General features: G+C 29.2%; 3 protein-coding genes and 1 pseudogene across 3 annotated transcripts; 3 read left to right on the top strand and 1 right to left on the bottom strand.

Moving 5' to 3' along the window:
- The first annotated feature begins 2,644 nt into the window (after positions 1-2,644).
- Positions 2,645-4,820, top strand: LOC132933022 (uncharacterized). Its single transcript, XM_060999360.1, has 2 exons — positions 2,645-2,783; positions 4,012-4,820. Exons 1-2 carry the CDS (start codon positions 2,645-2,647, stop codon positions 4,818-4,820), a joined length of 948 nt encoding a protein of 315 aa, XP_060855343.1.
- A 4,209-nt stretch (positions 4,821-9,029) lies between these two features.
- LOC132934360 (uncharacterized) lies at positions 9,030-10,143 on the top strand (annotated as a pseudogene).
- Positions 10,144-17,496: 7,353 nt separating this feature from the next.
- On the bottom strand, positions 17,497-19,686 carry LOC132934876 (uncharacterized). Its single transcript, XM_061001267.1, has 4 exons — positions 18,424-19,686; positions 18,063-18,185; positions 17,809-18,005; positions 17,497-17,703 (listed from the first exon to the last, which is right to left on the bottom strand). The coding sequence occupies exons 1-4, from the start codon at positions 18,457-18,459 to the stop codon at positions 17,547-17,549; spliced, it is 513 nt and encodes a 170-aa protein (XP_060857250.1). The 5' UTR covers positions 18,460-19,686; the 3' UTR covers positions 17,497-17,546.
- Positions 19,687-22,792: 3,106 nt separating this feature from the next.
- LOC132937012 (uncharacterized) lies at positions 22,793-24,156 on the top strand. Its single transcript, XM_061003837.1, has one exon. It carries the CDS (start codon positions 22,794-22,796, stop codon positions 23,961-23,963), a length of 1,170 nt encoding a protein of 389 aa, XP_060859820.1. The 5' UTR covers position 22,793; the 3' UTR covers positions 23,964-24,156.

Raw genomic sequence — 24,156 nt, forward strand, 5'->3', positions numbered from 1 at the left:
TTATATACAGTATATTAGGCCAAAATATTGAATATTTATAATGTAATATATCATTTGAATTATTTTTTTTTAATTAGACTATCGTTTTATAATATAATAAAAGCAAAAAAATAAAATAAAAATTATAACATAAATATTTTTATAATTTTTTTTTTTTATAATTGTTTAAAGTTAGAATTATTTTTAAATGTTTTGTTTTTGCATAAGTAGAATTGAAAATTTTAATAATGATTAAATAATAATATATGAATAATTCCCCATATCCTTCATTTAATAGATATTGTGTACAATACTCAACTTCTTATATTATTATATGTTTAAAAATAAAATAAGTAAATACATCAATACATAATATTATCTAGTATTCAAAATTATTTAAAACGTTAGGTACCTAATAGGTTATACGTATAATGTATATACAATATACCTATATGAGATTAAACTATCGTACGAGGTACGATAAGTACTTCAGGTCACCTATAAGTTATTACTTAAACGATGCAATAAATTTACTAAAAAATCTATTTAATCGTAAATCGTAATGAATTTATTATTTTACATGTACCTATTTCAAAAAGTAATTAGGTTATAATTAATATAAATCGAGTTATGTTGTATATAATGGAGTTAGGTTTGTACGCACTACGCTTTGTTTATTAGTCAAAATATTTCATCAAATAAGACTACAACATAAGCTTTAATTAATAAATAGATAGCGAATTGTGTGTTAGAGCAAGCGCGCCGCGCGACAGTACATGAGAAAAACAATAGTAATAAGTAATACAATTTACGCACGCAAGTAGGTACGTAATAGCAGGCTGTCTACTGCATTGACATTTGACGCGAAACGCTCAAAACGGCCGCTCGTGAAATAATAATGAACCTCTCCCGCGATTACGACGCACGGACCCAGTCGCGTAGACGATGGGCGTGGTTACGGCCTGCCGCGACGGCGCACAACGCCATCTCTTGAGCGTTGCATACATTTCACTTTTACCACGACGGCCTCTTAAAAAAAAAAACCGGTTTTAATCTGGTACCATGGTTGAACATCTTTCATCAGTTGCTACCAATAGAAAATGTTGTAATCTTTCCAATTTTGCTATCACAATTTGTGTAGGTTTAATACTTATTTTTAAATTATTGTTCTTTTTAAAAATTGTGTAAAAATACAGTTATTGGCACCTTGATTCTGGGATTGGCACTATATGTTATAGTTATTGGCACCTTTTTTTTTCGCTTACAAAATTAGTGACCTCATACTTCCCTAAGTAGGTAGGTACCTAAATAATCATTTTTTAATATATTAATGTTACCTAAATTGTAAAAGTACTACTAATTTACACATAATTGTAGGAAAAATTTTAATAAATAGGTATACAAAATTACCATTTCATGTTCCTAACTTGAAACAATTTATTATAACATTTATCTTTTTAATTCACAGTAGTAAAATAAATGTTCATAACTTCTATTAAATAAAAATAAGTAACATTCCCTTATAAAAGAAAAAACAACATTTATAAACATTAGAATATTAAAATTATTATAAATAGGAATAAACACTTTTTTAAAAAAAATTAACAACAGGTACTACAAATAAAAAAATATTAGTACCCAATACACATGAAATAAGCCTACTTCACAAAATAAAAACAAAACATCAAGACTTACATTTAAAATTGTATAGCTTTAGTGATACAATACAAAGTTATACTTAAAAAACTTTAATAACAATTTAAAAACTTAAAAGGTTCATATCTTTGGTAATTTTAATTAGAAATCAGTCTTAAAGTTTAGAGATCATTTGTTAAAATTTGTTTGGCACTTAAAACAAATGTATAGAACATCATCAGATCCCAAGCAGCAGTACTCTTTTGGATCTAAACATTTTAGATGATATAATTTGTTGCAAAACATACATTCCAGACCATTGTCTATGTCATTACAATTATTAGCACATGCAAAGTAAAGACCCGTAGTTTTATACAAAACATCTGGTCTTAAACTTGACTCGTTGATTTCATTAACAGTACCATCCTCTTGGTCTGAAGATTCAATTATAGTTAACGGCTGGGCTAACATTTCACTTAAATGTCTTTCAGGCTGTATATTTTTTGATGTAGAGGCTTGGAAAATATCTCTCACAATATTTGACTTTTTAAGGTTGTTTTTAGGCACTTTTGATTTTTTTCCCTTGTATATTTTCAAGTCTTTTCTTTTTTCTATCGTTCTTCTCCTCTTCGGCTGTTCTTTTTTTTTATCTTTTTCTTCATATAATGTTTGCCATTTATGCGATGATATTACAAAAGGCACTCTTTCAGTAATTCTTGTACCCTTAAGCTGGAAACGCACCGGCTGCAACATTTTGTTGCGCAACGTCTCGCAACGTAGTTCAATGTTGCACGTTCCGCATTTTCTATAGAATCAAATGATACTGGTGCGCACTGCGTGCAATACTGTCTTGAAACGTTGCGCATCGTATCGCAACACGAGTGTGCCGTTGCGCTGCCGAAGACCTCTTGCATCAGTTTGTTCGCAACGCCCATAGTCATAGTACACGTTTATATTGTGTTAATATTATAATAAATATTAAAATAGTAAAAACAATTTTACTTATATTTTTTCATACTTATACTTAAGTATGGATATTGACGCGGATCGACTGCTCGTGCTTGTTGAGGCTCGGCCCGCCATATATAATTTTAATTTAAAAGAACATCACAACCAGGACGTCATAAACCAATTGTGGAGCGAAATTGGACAAGAATTAAATATTACAGGTACATTATTTAGTAAGAGGAAAATGATGTGGTGGTGATAAATAAATAATAATAATATAAATATATTTATATATTAGTTACAAACAGACTATGAATTTATAAATATTAACGTGATAAAAATAACTTATAACAATAGCTATAATGTTTTATAATTTTTTTTTTAAACATCTTGAACGTCTAAAGTCTAGACATATACTCTTGCCATGACACTGAACCAATTGGCGAAACGAAATAATCAACGAAATTTTCTCGAACTTGATATGCATTTCGGGAAGCTCTTGCTCTTGTCGGTTCCCTGCTTACGTCACACTCTTCTACATTTATCATTTCACTGTGTACATCATTAATTATTCCTTCTTTCTTTCTAATCATATTGTGTAACACACAACAAGCCAAAGTTATTGTTGTTGCAAAATCAGGATGGACTAACATAGACCGTTGGAGTATATGAAATTTTTTCGACATCATTCCGAATGCACATTCCACAATCCGACGAGCTCTTGAGTGTCTGTAGTTATAAATTTTTTTTTTGTCTGACGTGAGTGATGATCGAGCAAAAGGTTTCATCATATTTTTATTCAACGAATAAGCACTATCTGCCAAAAATACATAAGGAAATTCAATTTCTTTTGCGGGATCTATTTTTCGTGGCTGTGGCAAGTTCAATGTTTGCTCGATAAAATTCTTCCCGAAATTTGAAGTAGCAAATACACCTCCATCACTGTGTCTACCCGCTTCTCCTACGTCTACGAATAAAAAATTACCCTCCGCATCAACGACTGCTTGTAGTACTATTGAATTATAATTTTTATAATTGTAATAAGCCGATCCTCCGTGGTATGGCTGTTGAATACGGATGTGTTTACCATCCACGCTGCCACAAACGTTTGGATAGTTCCATAATTTCTCAAACTTTTCGGAAATATTTCGCCACTTTTCTGGAGTAGGGTTAGTCATTAAATAAATGGGAGAAAGTACTTCCCATATAGCTATGCAAGTTTCATTTATTATTTCTCGTGCTGTCGTAGCACCAATGCGCATATTGTAGTGGATGAATTTAAAACAATCGCCAGTTGCAAGAAATCTGAAATAAAGGGATATAGTTCAATTTATAAACTTTATTAAATTATCATTTTATTTTTAAAATTTTTAAAATAAAATAAAATATTAATTATTATTAAATTTTAATTTTCGAACTTTAAAAATATTATTGTTATTTTGGTTTTAGCTATTCAATGTAAGTCCAAATGGCATTCCTTAAGAACAGCTTACACAAGATATCTTCGAGAAGTAAAAAATGCTCCTAGTGGGTCTGCTGCTAAGAAGAAAAAGTGGCACTTGGCTGATGCAATGTCGTTTTTATCAAATTACGCTGGACCGCAAAGAAAAATTATAAGTAACATTTCTGCACCTAATACAGCGAAGGTTAGTGAAGAAGTAAGAAATTTGGGGGTAGGGGTTAGTGAGGACGGTAACGAATTTCTTTCTGAAGAATTCGAGTCTCAGTCAGGATTAGATAATATTGAGAGTCAATACGTCACTCAGACATCATCCTCGTCAAAGGAAACAAAAAAGAATAAAACTAATAAGTCTTCAGCTGCTGAAGTCGTCGCAGGTCCTATGGCTGAATATCTTAAGACGGTCACTGCTCAAGTTCAATCTCAGAGAAAGAATCAAGAATTAGAGGATCCTACATTAACGTTCTTTAAAAGCCTTGTGCCTGATGTTAACAAGCTGAACTCCAGAAAACAGCGTTATTTCAAAGCAAAAGTGATGGAACTTTTGAACTCAATGCTCGATAGTCAAGAGGATTTTGAAATGATGAATCCAAGATGTCCCATTGTTGTGAATACTGCTTACAGTAGCAGTTCATCTGGACCACCCTCCAACATTAGTGATAACACTTCAGCGTCATATGCGATACCACCTTCGATTGGACCTATACATTTTAGACCTCCAAGTACAGAAAACCAGCAACAAGAATTCCGAAATCAACACCAAAATCAATCGAATTTCGAATATGATACATACATGTAAAATGTATCATGATAAATTATATAACATATACCTAATGTTGCTATACAAAATATTGTATTTTAAAAATTAAGTACAAAAATAAATAATCTATAAAACTTACCTTATTGTTATCAATAATCTTTCCTCAGCTGGAATACTTCTCCTAAAATTTGTATTCAACTTCTTTATTCTGTCTTCAACTAGACTCAAAAGCTCATAAAAGGTTGTAATATTCATTCGGCAGTAGTTATAAAATTTTTCTGGATCGTTTCTTAGTTCATGAATAAAACCAGAAATATTTCTCTTTTGGTTGATTGGATGAACCCAAAATCTATTTTGTTTATCATTTTCCAATTCCAAAAACTCCAAAAATTGCCACAACATAATATTCACCTCTACTTCTTTATCCATATTTGGAGTAGGGAAATAAACTAAACACTTGTACTAAACTAAATACTTAATAACTTAATACTTAAACTTAACACTTGTTACTACAACTGATAATCATGTACTGAAATAATCTTGTTGTAGTAAAACAATTTCAACATTTTGTTGCAGTCGGTGCGTTTCCTTTTGTTTCGCAACATATATTTTGCAACAAAATGTTGCGTTGCGAAACAAAATGTTGCAGCCGGTGCTTTTCCAGCTTTACGCTCTGGTGTTAGTGGCCATACAAGAACAGATTCAATTGGTGATATACTTAACTTTTTTACTTCAACTAGATTTTCTGTAATTTCTAAGTTCTAAATTATTGATTGGCGTAGGGTCACTCTTAGATTTTTCTTGTGATTGAATCTGGTCGGAAGTAGTACTAATGATTTCATAAGATGGTGGCATGCTATTATCAGAAAATAATTGCTCAGCATCATTACTAACTTGATGTATAGTGCCATCGTTATTTTTTAACTTTTCATGTAATCTATACAAAACAAAAAACTCTTCAGGTAAACTCTCATTTGTTATTACATTTTTTATATTAAATTTGTCAATTGTTTCGGTGCCAACAATATCTGAAAATTGCTTGTAATCTAGCATACCAGTATCAGTTTCATTATTAACTACTGCAGTTATTTCAGTATTTGGATTTTTTCCCAAACACTTTTTAAAGTCAATATTCTTTACGTTCCAAGGGAAAAGTCCACAAGCTCTAAAACCGTTTATTAAAACTTCAGATCTTACTGTATTTTTCAAAACTTTATCCAAAATTGGAGAAAAATCATTCTTAGTTACTGCGTTACCTGGATGTTCATTGCGCCAATCAAAAACACCTTTTTTCCAGCCAGCTTTAATTAGTCTAAATGCTGCAACATCTGCTGGCTGCAAAATTCTCGTTGCATTAGGATATAAAGCAATTAATATTATGTTTAATTGCAAACATAATTTACTTAAATGATAGATTTAATGACTTTTATGCACATCAACAAAAAGGATTACAGGCAATTGGATACCACTTTCAACAATAAATGGATAAAAGATGTTTGATATATACTCATAAAATATTTCAGACTTCATCCATCCTGTGTCGGACCGGCCAACTCCCCAATTGGGAGGAATTGAATCCAAGATATTTTGTGGAACTCTTTTATATTGAAATATTACCATAGGGTGACACATCTCTCCAACATCATTAAATGAAACATTACAGTGATATTTACTTTATCGTTTCCTTTTGCTACTTCATAAATGTCTTTGGACCCTTTGGGCCCAATACACATTTAGTTTTGGGACAAAGTGAAAACCCGGTTTCATCCCCATTGAATACTCTACGGCCGTCATTCAAAATGTCAACTAAATTTTCCTCTGTCAGATAACTATGAATATCATTGAACCATTTTTTTGATATCATGTTCACTTACATTTGCACTTGCATTGGTAACATGTTCGCTAGTCCTTATTGATAATATTGGATGTCTTCTTAAAAAAGCTTTATACCAACCAATCCCTAAATTAAAAAAGTTTTTATTTAACAATATTACAATTCTAAGTATTAAATTAATACATATTACCAGGTAAGTTATTTTTAAATGGACTTGGCCTCTCTTGTTCATCTAAAAATTTTTTGACACTGTCTTGTAAGTCTTCACGCCTCCTAGGAAATCCTTTCTTTGAGCATTCGAGTAACTATTTTACTAGTGTCTCTTCTTCATTGGTAGTTAAGACTGTTGAAGGTCCACATGAAATGTTTTGTTTATCTGGGTTTTTTAATCTGAACTGTAGGGTAGAACGAGAAACACCAAATTTTTTGGCAGCTGATTTTTGTGAAATGCCATCATCCTGAATAGCCTTTATAGCTGCATCAATGTTGTCAAAATTGCTCGTTTTTTTTGGCATTTTGTCTATAAATCATTTAAAATAATTACCAACATTGTGAATAACCGCTTAATTAATGAAAATGTATTTAAATACTTAAAAAATATATACATGTCAATAGTTATATTACATAAAAATGTACACAAATTCTATTATTGGCACCTCATACCAATAACTAAAATATCTGAAATATTCAATATAGTTATTGGCACCTATTTTATTATTTAAATGAATAATTTGAGTGCATTTTAAATTATATTTTTAAACTGTAAATGTTCTTAAGATTCAGAATCAACCGAATATAACTGTTTGCGACAATTTGTGTATGAGTAAAAGCTTAATTTCATAGCAGTACTTGTTACGATTTAAAGAAAAATCTTACCTTTTTTGACGTGCTGTTCAGCGTCGCTTCTTGAACAAAATGTTATATCTTATCAGTCACAAGATAATGATTACTTTTGACGCAAATATAAATATAACAGTGTGACTAATTGTTTAAAAATAAAAAATCTTTTTAAAACCCAACACAGCACTATTTATCAATAAAATAAGTTTGGTACGCCGATAACTATACCCCTGCCAATAACTGTATGGTTTACCCTATATTATATAAATATGCCACCAATGTTTTCAGAATCTATAACACCACGTTTAATTTCCATTATTTTTCATTTAATATTTTTTTTTGATGTTATTAAATTTTCCAACAAAGCTTTTTCTTTGCTGATTGTAAATAATAAATGTAATATAACTGTATCGTACGACTACTGGTAACACTATGTAAATAATAACAGTGCTACGGGATATATATATATATAATACATATATATTATATACGTGTGAGGACACATACAAATTATTTTATTTTAATAAACGTATGGAAGCATTGGAAACCACATCTATATCTTCCATCATTCATTTCCCGGGTTTTATCGATGACTAGAAACCCGTAATCACTGTGATTCCAACATAAATGAGAAATTTTCTGAAATTCTGTGAAATCCATATCTGCTGACGAATGATTGTTGAATATATGTCGTAGATTAGTATCATCTTGTTTCAGTATCATTAAAAAGTTTGAGTTATCTCTTACTAACTGTTTTGATATTTTAGAATATGTTTGTGCTAAATAAAATACAGATCTAGCACCTGAATGTCTTTCAATACTGAAGTATTCTGATTGCGGACCACATATTACATCATCAAAAATAATAATAGAATTTTTCTTAGTCAAGTTTGGTTTTATAACCTTATCAGCTCTTGTAAATATGAAAAAATTGGCACCTTGTATATCATCTATTATTTTTTTTAGTAAAACATATTTTTCTTGATCAAAGGTTTTAGAGTATAAATAAATATTTTCAAATCTCAACCCGTTCGCATAGGTGATCAGTTTATACATAATATTTGTTTTTCCTGAACCTTAGACCAACTAGTATAGCACGTATAGTATCAGGTAATAACGGACCGTGTCTTGATGGTTTTTTTGTCATATGAACATCTACATTTATAACATTCAATTTATCTTACTGTTCAATCAAATCCATTTTTTTTTTTTTTATAAATACTCTAGAATTTTCCAATTTATAATCAGTTTTCGATGACGTGTTCAACTAGTAAGAGTACGTCAGTCAAGACTGGAAAAGGATTTGTAAACTCCATTATAAATAGTCTCCCGTTCGAAGCCCATGTTTGAGGCTATCAGTATTGTGGTCTTGGTACGAAATTAAAAAAGAGGTTAGATCGTGGTGATAAAGGAATAAACCTTTTTTTAAAGAACATAATATTAAGATATTCTAGACAATAAACGCTTTACGTTTTAAATTTTTTTTCATGTTGTACTATTCACACTATAAGAATAGTTATAATGGAAATTAGTTGTAATATAGGTAACATAAATTAATAATATATACCCTATTTTTAGGAGTACAACAAATAGGCACCGTTCATACCATTCATATTGTTGCCAGTGAAATCATCGATAATATTGGGTAGGTATTTTATGAAGAAAATAGAATACCTAACCTAACTTAAGCTATAGAATTGAGAAAATAATGTTTATTGATTATTTTGTTTGTTCAAGGCGTTCAAGCAATGAATTTATTGATTCAGTAAAAAGTTTACCATTTACTGATCAATCTTTAGTAAAATGTAAATCCATTAATGAATTGCATGATAGAAATGAATGTTTAGAATCTCAAATTGCCAATGAAGTGAACATTTTACAAGGACCCAGTTCTTCAGATATGCCAGAGTAAGTTATTAAATTAAGAATTGTACCTAAGATTATTAATAAGAAAATTAATAATGTTTATTGGTTATTTGTTTGTTCAACTGTTCAAGTAATGAATTTATTGATTCAGTAAAAAGTGTGAATGTACCGCTTACTGATCAATGTTTAGTGAAATGTAAATCCAATAATGAATTGCATGATAGAAATGAATGTTTAAAATCTCAAATTGCCAATGAAGTGAACATTTTACAAGGGCCCAGTTCTTCAGATATGCCAGAGTAAGTTATAACTTAATAACTTAATTAAATTAAGAATTGTACCTAAGGTTATTAATAAGAAAATTAATAATATTTGCATAACAAAATAGGTACCAATTTTATTTAGAATTTTGGGTTAAAATAAAATGATTATTTTTGAAATTTTTTTTAGTGATGATCTTGCTTTATGGATATTAAATGAGGTGACTACAGATTTTATTTGCAGAAACGGATTTAAACAGAACTTGGATAGTGATTTATCACAATCTAAAACACAATACCAGTATATACGTCAAGGAAAATTTAGATCTCATAATAGGTACCTCAGTAAAGATTTATTTAAAACAACGTTAATTAATGGTAAAACATGCCAAAGAGACTATCTTAGTTATTCAGTTAGTACTGGTAAAATATACTGCATCCCATGTTATTTGTTTGGAAATACATCAAATTTTTCACGTAAGGGATTTTCAGACTGGAAACATCCAAATAATAAATACTCATGAAAATTCAACTATGCATAAAACGTGTACATTTAAAATGAAGCATCGTTCTTCAGATTTTGGAAGAGTAGACTCACAACTTACATATAAACTTCAAACTGAGACTGATTATTGGGTCAATGTGCTCAATAGAGTTTGTTCTGTTATTAAATCATTGTCTAGTCATGGATTGTCATTCAGAGGTGGAGATGACAGTTTTGAATCTTCTGGCAAAAATAATGGCAATTTTATAATGGCAATGAAACTTATTGCTGAGTATGATCCCTTTTTATCAAAACATATATTAAATTATGGAAATCCAGGTAAAGGAAATACATCCTATATGTCATTTTTACTTATGAACAGTTTATTAAAATTATGGCTGAAAAAGTAATAAGTACTATAGTAGAAGAATTAAAATCTTCAACATATTATTCGATTAGCGTTGATTCGACACCTGATATATCAAATGTTGACCAGTTATCATTTATACATCTAAATACACTAAACATTTTATCCCCACTTTACCAGCCATTACATTGTTCATTAAGCGTTGGAACGAACATGGAGAAGTTTTAAGACCCATTACCATTTTCTTAAAATGCCAGTGGCCTTGATAGTCGAAAATGCTGTAAGCTCTCTGCTTTTTTCATCTAACTTTACTTGGTAAAAACCCGACGCAAGATCAATAATGCTGAATAGATTACATTGCCCTAGTTGATCTAATATTTCGGTTATGTTAGGTAGTGGGTGGTACTCGTTTATCGTTACTTTATTTAAAGCTCGAAAATCTACGACTATTCTAAATTTTGGTATTTGACTCGTGTCAAGTTTCTTTTTAACTAGTAATATAACGGGGAACAACCTCGGATGGATCCACGGATATATGATTGATCGCACGCGCTCCGGGAGTCACGTGAGATGTCCGCTCGTTTCCCGAATTGTTATTGCGTCGCTCGTCGTTCTGTTTTTTATAACAGGCGGCTATATTGTGTCCCGGTTTGTTGCAGTAAGTGCATGACTCGCTCCTTGCATTATAATTAGTCGGTGGACGTGTGAAATTATTCTGATTGGGTGGTCTACTATTATACGCGACATTGTTTATTCGGCACTGTGACGAAAAATGTCCTTCGCGATTGCACGTATGACAACGCCTAATATTAAAATTGTTGTTCCTCGGATTTGGGTTTCTATTAGTATTCCTACCGTAGGTATTGTTTATATTATTGTTATTATTGGTATTACGATAGTTATACGCTGTGTTTTGATTATTATTGTTAAATTGTCTATTTTGATGCGTATTTCTATTGCTATACGTATTATTTGCGCGGAAAATGTCGTGTACATCATTATATGTACGAATATTTTTTTCTGTAATTAACGCGATTTGCATGCTTGTTCGAGAGTAGTAGGATTTTTTGTTTTTACTTCGAATTTTATTTGGTCGCTTAAACCGTTTATATAACTGACTAACGCTTGTTCCCTAATATTGTCACGTAATATTTTTGCTTCGGTGGGTGTTTTGTCTATGGCTACTGTGTTACATAGTTTCTTATATATTTCCTTTACTCTATTATTGTACGCGCATATGGTTTCATTATGTTTTGTTTTTACTATGTTTAATTCGATTTGTAAGTTAGCTGCTCCGTAGGGAGTGTCGAATGCGTCTAACAATATTTTTTACATATCGCCCCATTCTATAATTTCCTAACATCTGGTTACGTTAAAAGCTCTGTCTCATAGTTTAGTAGCTACTATCATTTTTAACATGAAAGGGTGCTGTTCTGAGTCTACCGTACTTATAATTACTTCGCATGCATTTAAAAATGGATATATTTCGGATTGTCCTGAATAGTTAGGAATTAATTTTATTGCGTCTAACGCGCTTATCGGTTTCATATCGGTACCGCCTGTCATTTTCTTAGCTTTGACTATTCTTTTCGGTTGTATACATTCGGTGTGAATAGTATTTCTATTACTTCGTAAACCTTGACAAATTGTGCCAGTAGTAGGACTATTTTCAAACTCCTCTAGGTTTATTAATCATAAACTTTTATTTAATATATCACTACTTATTGGTATGATCTCGCGTATCAGTATCCTGTTAACTGCACACCCAACACTCCCGATAATTGCGCCACTGGTATTGTATTATGTATTCTAAACTATAATACAATTATTTTAAAGGATCAGATCCTATCTGCTAATGACGGTCAATGGGAAACTGATATTTGTACAAACACAAATCAACGTGGGAACGAAAATGATGGTGATTTAGACACATGCAGTCAAGCGGTTTCTGACGAGGTTGTCAATCAGTGTCATTCAAATAATAAAAAAAGAAGACAACCAGAAGACACGCATGATAGTGAATGTTTAACACTGTAATATACTCGGAAGCTTGGTACCTACTATCGTAGTACTAATAGTAGATAAGTGGCTGCCAAGATATTATAGATGCAGGTCGCAGACACTTTATTTGATGTTGAAGTCGTGGTTGATGAATAAATAAAAGACAGTTGTTGTTTATTGTGAATTTTATTATATTGTTCGATAATTTTCTAAGTCCAAAATAATGTTGTACAGAGTGGCGTGAAGGTGCTTGCACTAATGGGTGGTAGTACACGTCTGAAAACAGGCCGATTCGGGCTCCCTTTTATATGAAGTTCCCCGTACCCCTTGCCTATAGATACTGTATCTCGGCTCACGGATGTGGTTTGTGTGAACATCGTTCCAGCCCACGCCTTTTATGACTTCCAGTATAATTCTGTGTATTCGATTTGAGATAATCATTTTTTATATTTTTTATATTGAATATCGTCACGTACAGCGTTGTACTAAAAATAATCATTCTACTGTTTCATATTTTTATATTTTGTACATTGTGGTATACAGAGCAATTATATTGTTCAGTGCGTTTCTTAACAAGAAATAATAATGTAATATTATTTACTAAACAGAAACAACCCTTATTTCCGTTTCTATTATCCGATATATGCCAAATTACAGTATCTAAATTATAGTATAGTATAATTATGTACCTGTGGGATTTGTTTTATTATTAAGTAGTAACTTGCTTACTACAATACACACTCGTAGGAAAGTATTGTATAATGCAGGAGCCACGTGTAAGGATGAGGAAGTCATACGCGGCGTGGCAGAAGATAACCCATCAACATGTACTAATAAGCCTGAAGTATTGGAATGCGAGCAACATGAATAGGTAACAAATTGTTTTGTACTTTGTAGTTGAAGCAATTGGCGTGACGAACGGTGACTCCAGAAAATTATTAGTTAGCCTTACATGGAATTTATTTAATAATAGCATCCAGTTACTGGTGACGCTGTGCTCGCAACGGACAAAGGTCCTTATTATGCAAGTATTGTGGACCGGATTGAGGGTGACAACGTATACGTCTTTTTCCCGTCACAGTTCGAAAATTCTGCGTATAAATACAAACGGAAGAGTGTCATACCATACCGCAGCCAATTTAATAACGGAAAGTTTCAGCCATTAAAACCAGTTACCAAACTCCAAAGGGCGTACAAAAGAAAATTAATATTAACCTATGAAAACAATGTAAATAACTTTACTATATACATCAATAAATTTAATTTTAATAAAATCCTTAGTGTTTCCTTATTAATTCCAAACGATTATTTCAATCAACATTAATTATAACATTATAATATTCAATAATATTGTGTGTATATTCTACATCTTTGTTATAAATATATTGAACCTTTTTATTTACATAAAAATGAAAATGAAAATAGCAGAGTATCTACCCTTTACAGGGACATATTTTTTATAGCTGTAGGTACGATGGTTATTTTTTAAAAATACTTCAAAGTTTATGTTTGGCATACAGTTAACCCATGATGCGAGAAATACGGACTTACTGCGGTATAGAGCTTCTCCTCGACAACCATGGCAAGTCTTATGCTTTAAAACATTTTTACACGAAAGCAGACTACCTACCCTTTCCCAGGGGGCGTCATCCGATTGCGTCCGTTTCAACCTTTTATACCTTTTCAGTATGTCGATTGCGTCCACAAGTCGGATAGGTAAAATTATTAAATTACTCATTAAATTTCTCAATATTTTAATATGATTTTAGTAATGACTATTGAATACATTCGTAGTTCTAAGATTGATATATTGGAAAACGAATAGTCATAACTAGTAATTATTTTTTAATTATTAAATAATTTAAATAATACATTTCTAATCAGTGTTATAAAATAATAATAATACAAAAACTAATAAAATTAAGTCCAAATATGTAGAAATAAATAATTTAAATAATACATTTCTAGTTAGTGAATACGTAATTTAAAAAAAGGATTTTTAAGTGAAATAGTTTTAACGTACTGTAAAGTGGTTATAATTTTATTATTTAAATTGTTTATTTGTTTATCAATAAATTCCTGTTTTTTCAAATACTTTGCTCTGCGTTTAACAGGTATTAAATTATGACTTGACGTTATTTTGATGTATGTATCTGTTTGACATTGTTTTAAAATATTTAGAAATTGATGAATATTGGGATGCGATGTGTAGAAAAAAGAGTTAAATTTCGAATGATAGCTTTCGCAAGCATTAGTAGTACGCTGCTACGGCTGCTCATTTCAGGTGGAAAATGTGAATTTGAATCAATATAGTAATCAATTAAATAATCAGTAAATTTTCTGAGATTTTCATTTAAAGGCTGAATAACTCATAAGCATAGAATTCCCCTACCATATCAGGATTTAGATAAGGCAATCCGAAAATATATTTTAAAAATGATCCTACTTCACTGGATTTATTATTGTACTCTGAGGTCAATCCAAGTTCTTAGATCTTACGCCACCATTATTGGCCCAAATGAAAATGATATCCTAGTATTTTTATTAATGGCCAAATTATATTAGCTGCTTTATGAATAGAAGATTCAAAATCAACGTGAATTACTTCAGGATTAAAATTTAAATCAATTTTGGAACATTCGTTAATTAAGCCTCTAAATCCATTTTCATAAGCGTTACATTCTTTACTGTTGAGTAAAAAAAAAGCAAGAGGAATATAATAGTCATTCAACATACCATGAATAGTAAATAACTGTAAGTAATATTTTGTACTACAACGGAATGTACCGTCTACGAATATTTCTTTGACTAAGTTTAATGCTTGTAAGTTACTAGTACCTACACGAAAACATGATGATATTATTTATTCTATAATTAATTAGTATAAATGGTTCACCTTGAATAGTTGTTATGTTTAACAATTCGATTGTTTCATGTACTTCTTGTATATTTTTTGGTAGAGTTGGTAATATCTTTCTTCTGGCCATATAAATTCCTCTGCGTATACATGAAATATCATCAGTTGTCAAATCATCGACTCCTTAAAAAAAAAACAAATCGAGTAGTATATATTTGTATGTTCACAGCCAGCTTTTCCACGGTAAAAATTTTTTTTCAAGAGGGAATGTCCCCCTTGGAGCACTCAGATTTACCGTGTAACACATTTCACACTGATTGTTAGTAAATTTTACCTCGAAAAAATGTGCTGTATTTCATTTTTACTCATGTTGGTTACACTGATTTTTTTAATAATGATAAAAACATTATTTATTATTTACAATAATTTTAAGCTGATTGCTGATTATTTTTTTCATATTCAGTTACTAATGATCCATCGTTCACTCAAGTCGTGTCTCATTTTTCTTTATTTTCTCAAAGTTTTATTAAATTGTATAAGTTATTTAATTTCTTCAAAAATGAATTTTCAAAAATGCGCAAACGATGTCCAGTCATTGGTCGATCAAATACGATTCAATTCAACGCCAGCGTATCCAGAATTCTCTGCATTTGTATCTAGGTTACGATCTTTTAAAAGTTTTCCTCCAAATACCGGTCAGAATAAGTACAAGCTCTCAGAATGCGGATTTTACTATATCAATCTCGATGACGCAGTTCAATGTCATTGGTGTGGAGTAATTCTACATAGTTTTGAAATCGATGATAATTGTTTTATAGAACATACCCGATTCTCACCAAAATGTTTATATGTATTATTAATGAAAGGTAATCAGTTTGTTCAAAAAGTCTTAAGTAAATATTGTAAAACCGAAGTTATTTGTAATTGTGAAACCGGTTCGTACGACACCATTTGTTAAATCATGTTTTTTTTTATATAATATACTGTTTATAATATTTGCTGTATTGAATAAAAAAAAAAAATAAAAAAAAATTGAATGTTTTATCTTAAATGTTTTATTATTCGATTTAATATCTTGTGGACGTATAGCCTAGCGGGTTAGTGCGTATATAATAATTTAAAATGTTTTTCAGGTATCAGGTTAGTAAGTATATGTAAATTCCCTCTCTAGTATGCACTAATTCGCTAACTGTACGTTCACATTTTTTGCATTTTTTTTTTTATCAGAGTTTTTAGTATATAATATGACTGCAAAGGAAAAAACTAACAGTCCAATGTATAACTCCTAACAGTTATATCCTACTTTTTATTGTGTACTTTTTTAGCAAAAAAAAACTTCATTATGAGTCCACCAATAATTGTCTGTAAATCTACATTCGACATCCGAGCTTTTAACAAGAAAAGTATTACACATAACTTTCAAAGAAAATTATTACATTAAGTTTAGAAGAATGGTTCACACTAATGTCTGAATCTAATTACAAATCAATTATCAATAACCTAAATACCAGGGTGAGGCGTGTAAAGATTACCGATTCCTTTTCATATTCAATTAATGTTAAACAGAGTTCAATTACCCTACATCTAAACGAGGAATATATTACCTTGACACACGTAGATTTGTACCGGCTTCGTCAATTACAGAATTTGATTGATTTGTATGTGGTAGACAAGCAAAAACGTTTAGCAAATTATCAAATTACTTTCAACACTGCATATGACCTAATTAAAAATGATGTCCGTGGTCTGCCATCCACTTGCCAAAGGAACGAATTTACCAACCAATATATTCAAAACTATGATTTTAATTATTATAATCATTTACAGAACGATGACACATCATTTTTATATGAAATATTACAATTTCATTTTAACACATTGTCCGATATGATTTTACAAGATCTAATAATATAAAATATATAAATATGTTTAATAATTATTTATTTAAAAAAATAAAAACTTTTTTATTCAATAATAAACTTGCTTTTTTTTTCTTAAATTACATGTCACCTTTAATCATAAAGAATAGTTTTAATGCGTTTTAGTTTCAAATTTTATGTTTTCAGTAAATAAGTAGATTAAATTTTGATAGTACAGAATTGATAGCAATGTTTCAATTAGACATTTTTTTCTCAGGCATACTATATAGTTTATAGGTTTATGTTTTCCAAGACCTTTGAGTATTGAACAAATAAAAACATACATGTATAATAATATTTTGTTTTATTAAATGAAACTCATTTTTCCGTATAATAATCAAACAACCGTCTTGCTTTTAATAGTTTGACGCTTTGGATCGGTTAGTAATTTATCAAATATAATTTGCATTGTCTCATTAAGACCAGTATGAAGTGTTTGATCTTTTGATTCGTCGGTCGTGTACAATCTAACAGTAGCTTCACTGAACTTCCATCTATTACAACAAATTATTTTATTTAAAAACAAAAGAAGTAAATAAAATCAGTAAAAAAAAAAACAGATTCAGCAATAGTTATTAAATTTAAACCAATGTATTTACCTGTCCTTTACTGGCACATTCTCGATGTTAGTAACCTTATAATGACTTAGCACCCAAAGATCCTTTCCTTTTTCTTCAAAAGGCGTCTTTATTGTCACAACGCCATCTCCTTGTCTGAATGTTAGCGAATTAAATACTTCAACATCAAAATCTTCTGATCTCAAGCGTTCGCTGATATTATCTCTGTATGATGCATTCTATAAAAAAAATAAATTATTTATGCTATCATTAGGAAAAAATATTATTTTTATTACCATTTTATTCTGCTTCTTTTTCATAGGTTTTTTAACACTTGTTTTTTCTGCAGAACGTTTTGATCCAGGTTTTGTTTTTGAAAAAGACGGTCTTATATCAATTGATTCGCTAAAATGTTCATTCTGTGAAACATAAAACATAGTATATTATTTTTTACTGTTTTTTTTCCATTATATATTTTTTCTATGTCCCAAGAATTATACCCAAAGCGTTGAGTAATGTTACGACGCACTTCCAATATACTATGTTATAATCAGTCATTTAATATTATTTTAAGAATTATAACCATAGCGTTGAGTGGTGTTACGACCGGCCTCCAATTTTCTATGGTTATAAGATATTTACTAAGTAGTTACTAACCTCTGAATCAGTTGAAGCAATTGTACGGTACGACATTTTATTTTGGTAGTATTTCTGTTGAACTGAGCTTCTTGTCCTGGGATGAAATCTTGAAGACTGGTGAATATTAGAGAATTCCCTCTGTCTTTTATACACAGATTTTTACCACTACTTCAATAATTAAGTATACAAATGGTCATAGCCTTACATTATAGAAACCTGCTAAAACATGAACATTCAGGTACAACAGCAAAATCACATTACATGACTTTAAATTGACGCTAACATAACCTATCCCAGCCAAATGTTTATGACATTCACCTTTTACCATGGTCAATACCCTCCTTGAATAAATTTCTACAATAACCTTACCTTAGATGGGTGCTGAAACATGTTCATATACAACAGCAAATTACATTACATGAATTTAAATTATTACAAACAGGATTTAAAATAAATTAGAATGTATACATTCATTCTCAAAAACCAATTACATTATATGAATTTTAATTGTTGCTAACATAACCTGTCCAGCCAAATGTTTTCACATTTACTAAATGTCAATGCTTAGAATGTATACATTCATTCTCAAAAACCAATTATATTATATGAATCTAAATTGCTGCTAATATAACCTGCTCAGTCAAATGTTTTCACATTTACTTAATGTCAATGCCATTATAATATTAAAACAGGATGTAAAATAAGTTGAAATGTTTAAATCCATCACAAAAAATTCTAATGAGAGAAGAGAGGGTTATTTTCGGGTATAAAACCCAGAATTTCTTAGCTTATCGTCATCAGTTCAAGCAACAGCAGTTCCAAGAGCAGCCAGCAGCAGAACAGTCTTCTTCGCCAAAACAACAGCCAGCCAGCAGTTTACCAAACATCTTCAACGGGCAGTCAAAAGATTGTCAAAACAACTCTAACAAATAGACCAGCCATCATACTTAGAAAAAGTACCTCAATTTCTACAAGCTATGTAAGTACTATTTTTTTTTTTATTGTTATTATTTAATTTAACATCATACTTCTTTTTTTTTAAAAAATAAAATAGAATAATAACAATTTATTGTTGTAATGATAATACAGTTTTATAATATTACTATGGGTATTGAGTGTTTAGACTTAAAGATTTTTTTTCATAGATTATTTAAAATAAAAACATTAAAATAGAAGTAGTTGAAAGACGGTTTCTCAACTCTCACTTTTAGTCACTACTATAATATAAGCTGTTTTCTTTTTTTTTGTTAAGTTATGATCAAGTAACAATAATACGTTATAATTACACCACGTCCACAGTATAGAAGATAACTTACTGATGTACCATACTAATAATAAACTAATACGTTATAATTACACCATAGAGTAATAATACTAAAATGAATTACACCACGTACACAGTATAGAAGATGACTGATGTACCATACTATCATAGATTTACATAGATAAGATAGAACATCGGGCTTATCATTCATCAATAATATTGATAATTATTACCTAACCTCAAAAATCTTTAATAGTCAATCTCTTTCATGATAATAACTATAGATACCGTTATCTAGTAGTTGTTGCACGATACCTTGTTTTTATCAATGTTAAAATACTATAGTTGATTATAAATATTTTTTATAGATAACGTGATTGTTGTATTACACGTGTAATATTATCTTACGTAAAATGTTTTAATATAAAAAATTTTTTTTATTATATTAAAATATTCAATAATGTTTAATGACTGTATAAAATATATCCTAAAACGTATATTATACACATATATAAATTTAAATTATTTTTTCTATAATGTTTTTTTTATTGCTTTTACGTTAAGATTATTCGAAAGCTGCTGTCGCACGTTGATAGTAAACACGTAGTTGCTTTCGTGACAACGTAATGTTACCGTACGAACTCTACGATAGTTACAATCGCCCTATCTACTATTAACTAACATATAAACTATCACGTTTTTTTCTATTATCGTGTGACGTAGCTTCACTAGCAACTAAAATTTTATTTTTTATGATATAAATGCTATATTGTCTAATTTTTAAAGGTTTTTTATTTAGCTTTGAATAATATAATTAGTTATTATTATATATACGTATATACGTACATTCGTTGTTTTATAAATAATCGCTTTAAATAATTAGATTTATATAATATTTTATATTTTATACTAATGTATTTAGTCAAAAATTACAGATAATGAACTTTTGGTATTCATATGATTTTTGTAATGAACAAATTCAATATTATGGACAACAAATTGTAACCTTAACGAAGATGATTGATGAAAATAAGATTAAAGAAAGATATGAATATAAAGATCTCAAAAAAAAAATTAAAAACCTGAAATTCATTATTTATTTAAGTAGAACAAACTCTAACCCAAATTTTTCTTATATAAAAGATTTAAACGCAAAATTAGTTTTATTAAGAGAAGAAAAAATGGATATATGTAAAAAATATAGTGATTTATATGTTACAAATTTTCGTAAGCGAGAACAATGTTTCGGTAAAAGGTTAGATTTTATTACAACAGCAGAATCTAAGCGCGAAAGATTTAGATCAGGTTAAAATTTTTTTTTTTAAATTTGTTATGAATAATTAGTAATAATATTATAAGTTTATATTTATGTATATAGGTATTCAATGTAATTTTCTTTTTTATAGTTTATAATATAGTATTGTTTTTTTCATTTACGTTATTATTAAATTATTCGTTAGTTTCTGCAAACTAAATATAATCATTGAAAACTATAATTTATACACGATCTACCATCATAGTTAATTTTTATTTTGATATAAATGCTTATATTATACTTGGTTTCATAAAATAATATAAGCATTTATATGTGAACTAACCTAATAAAGAAACATTTATATAAATATATATATATATATATATAGGTCAGTCAGAGTGATTAATCATTACGCCAGAAAAATCGTAAGAGCTGATGAGGCCTGTGACAACGAACAAATATATGAATGTGTATACAAACTTTCGAAACTACCGATGACTATAGAACTTTTAGAAGCCACTGGAATTGGTCTAGTGGTCAACAAATTAAGAAGTAGAGGCGGAGTCGTAGGGAAATTAGCAGAAAGAGTAGTCCTTACTTGGAAATATGTTGTAAAAACAGAAATATTATTATTTTCCCAAGGAGAACCATAGCTTTTAAGTGTTAAACATGTTAGTAAATTATGATTAACACAATTTTTTCTTATATAAAAGAGTTAAATATAAAATAAAATAATAAATTATTATTATTATTGTACATTATTTTATTTCTATTCAATTTTTCTAGAATAAAAAAAAACAAAAAAACAAAAAAAAAAAAATGGAGTCGTCACTTATCTTAGAAAAAATCAACTCCATATTACAACAACGTGATGAAAACAACCTCGGCATGGATGAAATTAAAGTCACTTTCAGAAAAAACTTGAGAGAAATAAATATAAAAATTCTGAAAGCGAGATTGAAAACGACACGAGCAATATTAGAAGAAGAAAAACAAACGATGATAAATAATTATAAAAATTCAAATTATATAGCGTTTCTTTGTGAAAAAAATATACAGAAAGGTCTTAGTGAGTTGTATGAACAATTAGACAAATATTGATAATATTCAGTTTTTCCAAAAAATAAAATTTGTTTTTACAAATAAATTATTTTGTTATTATTTATTATTTTATATTATAAAAATATATCGAATGATATTGTCATAAATTATAAAATATATCATCCCTGTGTATATAATATCTGTTGAAGAATAATAAATGTTTTATATCATCAATTCTGGATAAGTTTGATAATCGTTCAAATAAAACTAATGCAATAAAAATGTTAGGAAAAGTGGTTTAGATTTAAAAAAACGTATCAATTAACAGTTAGTTTTGAAATTCTATGTAATTTTCAGAATCATGAACTCAGAAATAAACGTAGTTAAAAGCAGAATTCTAGAAGTAGAACAGCAGGTGCGTGACAATAAACGCTATTGTATCGAGAAACGGAAAGCATTTCAAAAAGTATTTACAAAAATTAATGATTGTATTAAGAAAAAAACAGTTTTTAAAAATAAATTGATAAATGAACATAATAGTTTCGAAAAATATTCAAGTGAATGTAAAGCAGATCTTCAGTGCCGGTTAACAGAACTAAACAATCGGTTAAGAGAATTAGAATCTGAGTAATTTCTTATTATATTAACCAATTCTTTTTTTCTTTGTAATAATTTAGAATTAATACTTTTATTATATTTTGAAAACAATATTCTGAATTGCTTGCATAAGAATTAAAAAAAAAGAAGTTGATGTTATAATAAATTTACAATATTATGATTGCTTTTACCTATGTTTTTTTTTATTTAATCTATTTTTTCAGTTTCATAATGAAAAGAAAAACGGTTACAAAACACGAGCGGATGTCATCTTCTGACGAAGGTTTATTTGAAATCGAGAGATTTAAGAAATGTTCAAAAACATTTTTGATTAAGAATACTTTAAATTTTATAGATTACACGCTTTTTTTTAACTATGTTAGAGATAAATTAATTTTAAAGTTAAAAGAATCATGTTTACAATCATCTATACAATTTAATTTACATGTGGATAGCGTATACGAAAGAATACTCACTCAAGAAGTTCGGGACATAGCTTTCAAAACTTCTAATACACTTGCATGTAATTCATCCAATTTCAATAAATTACTAAATGGAATGTTCAATAAATTATTATCTGAACAAGACCAGTTTTTAGCGAAAGGATCTGGGTGGTCCCTTAAAACTATAGATGTATTACAATTGAGAATTAATACAGTGAATCCTCTCAGAGGAGGAACGTATCTAGATCTACCTGAATATATAAAAGATAAAAGAGCAATTATAAATGTAAAAAATAACGATGCTAAATGTTTTAAATATTCAATACTATCTAAGTTTGATAATCGATCGAATAAAACTTATTTGAATAAGAAATATTTTAAAATGTTAGAAACAAAAAGTGGTTTAGATTTTAAATGTATTGATTTTCCAACACCAATCAGTCAGATGAAAAAATTTGAACGTACAAACGATGTATCAATTAATATTTATAGTTTAAATGATAAAAAACATATTTTTCCTTTGTATATTTGTAATACTGAAAGAAAAAAACATTTCGATCTTTTTCTGTTCAATAGTGATGAAACATCACATTACTGTTATATAAAAAATTTTTCAAGATTCGTTAGAAGTCAGAAAACTAAAAATTGTACTAAGCTAATTATATGTAAAAGATGTTTTACTACTTTTGGGAACAAACCGTGTAAAAGCAAACTTTGGGGTATGAAAGGATTGATTGAACATCAACATAATTGTAGAAAGAACCAATTAGGGAAACCTATAATGTTTGAAGAGGGAGATGATGATTTTATTTATTTTAAAAGTTATAAAAAAACTCAAAGGATACCAATTGTTATTTATGCAGACTTCGAATGTATTTTAACTCCTAAAAAACCTGATGAATTCATTCAGAGTTGTAAAAAAAAAAAACATATATTACACATTTACATGAAATTATGAGTTATGGGTTTTATGTAAAAGTCGACTATGATATTATACCAAAAGAGTTAGTAAAACAGTTGAAGATTCCTAGAAAGGTGGTTATTTATAGAGGTGAAAATGCAGCAAAAAAATTTATGGAAAATATGATTGATATCGGAAATAATATCAAAACAATTTACGAAACTGCTACACCAATGGGTAAATTAACTGA

Source organism: Metopolophium dirhodum, chromosome 1 (assembly GCF_019925205.1).
Source record: "Metopolophium dirhodum isolate CAU chromosome 1, ASM1992520v1, whole genome shotgun sequence".
Taxonomy (NCBI): Eukaryota; Metazoa; Arthropoda; class Insecta; order Hemiptera; family Aphididae; genus Metopolophium; species Metopolophium dirhodum.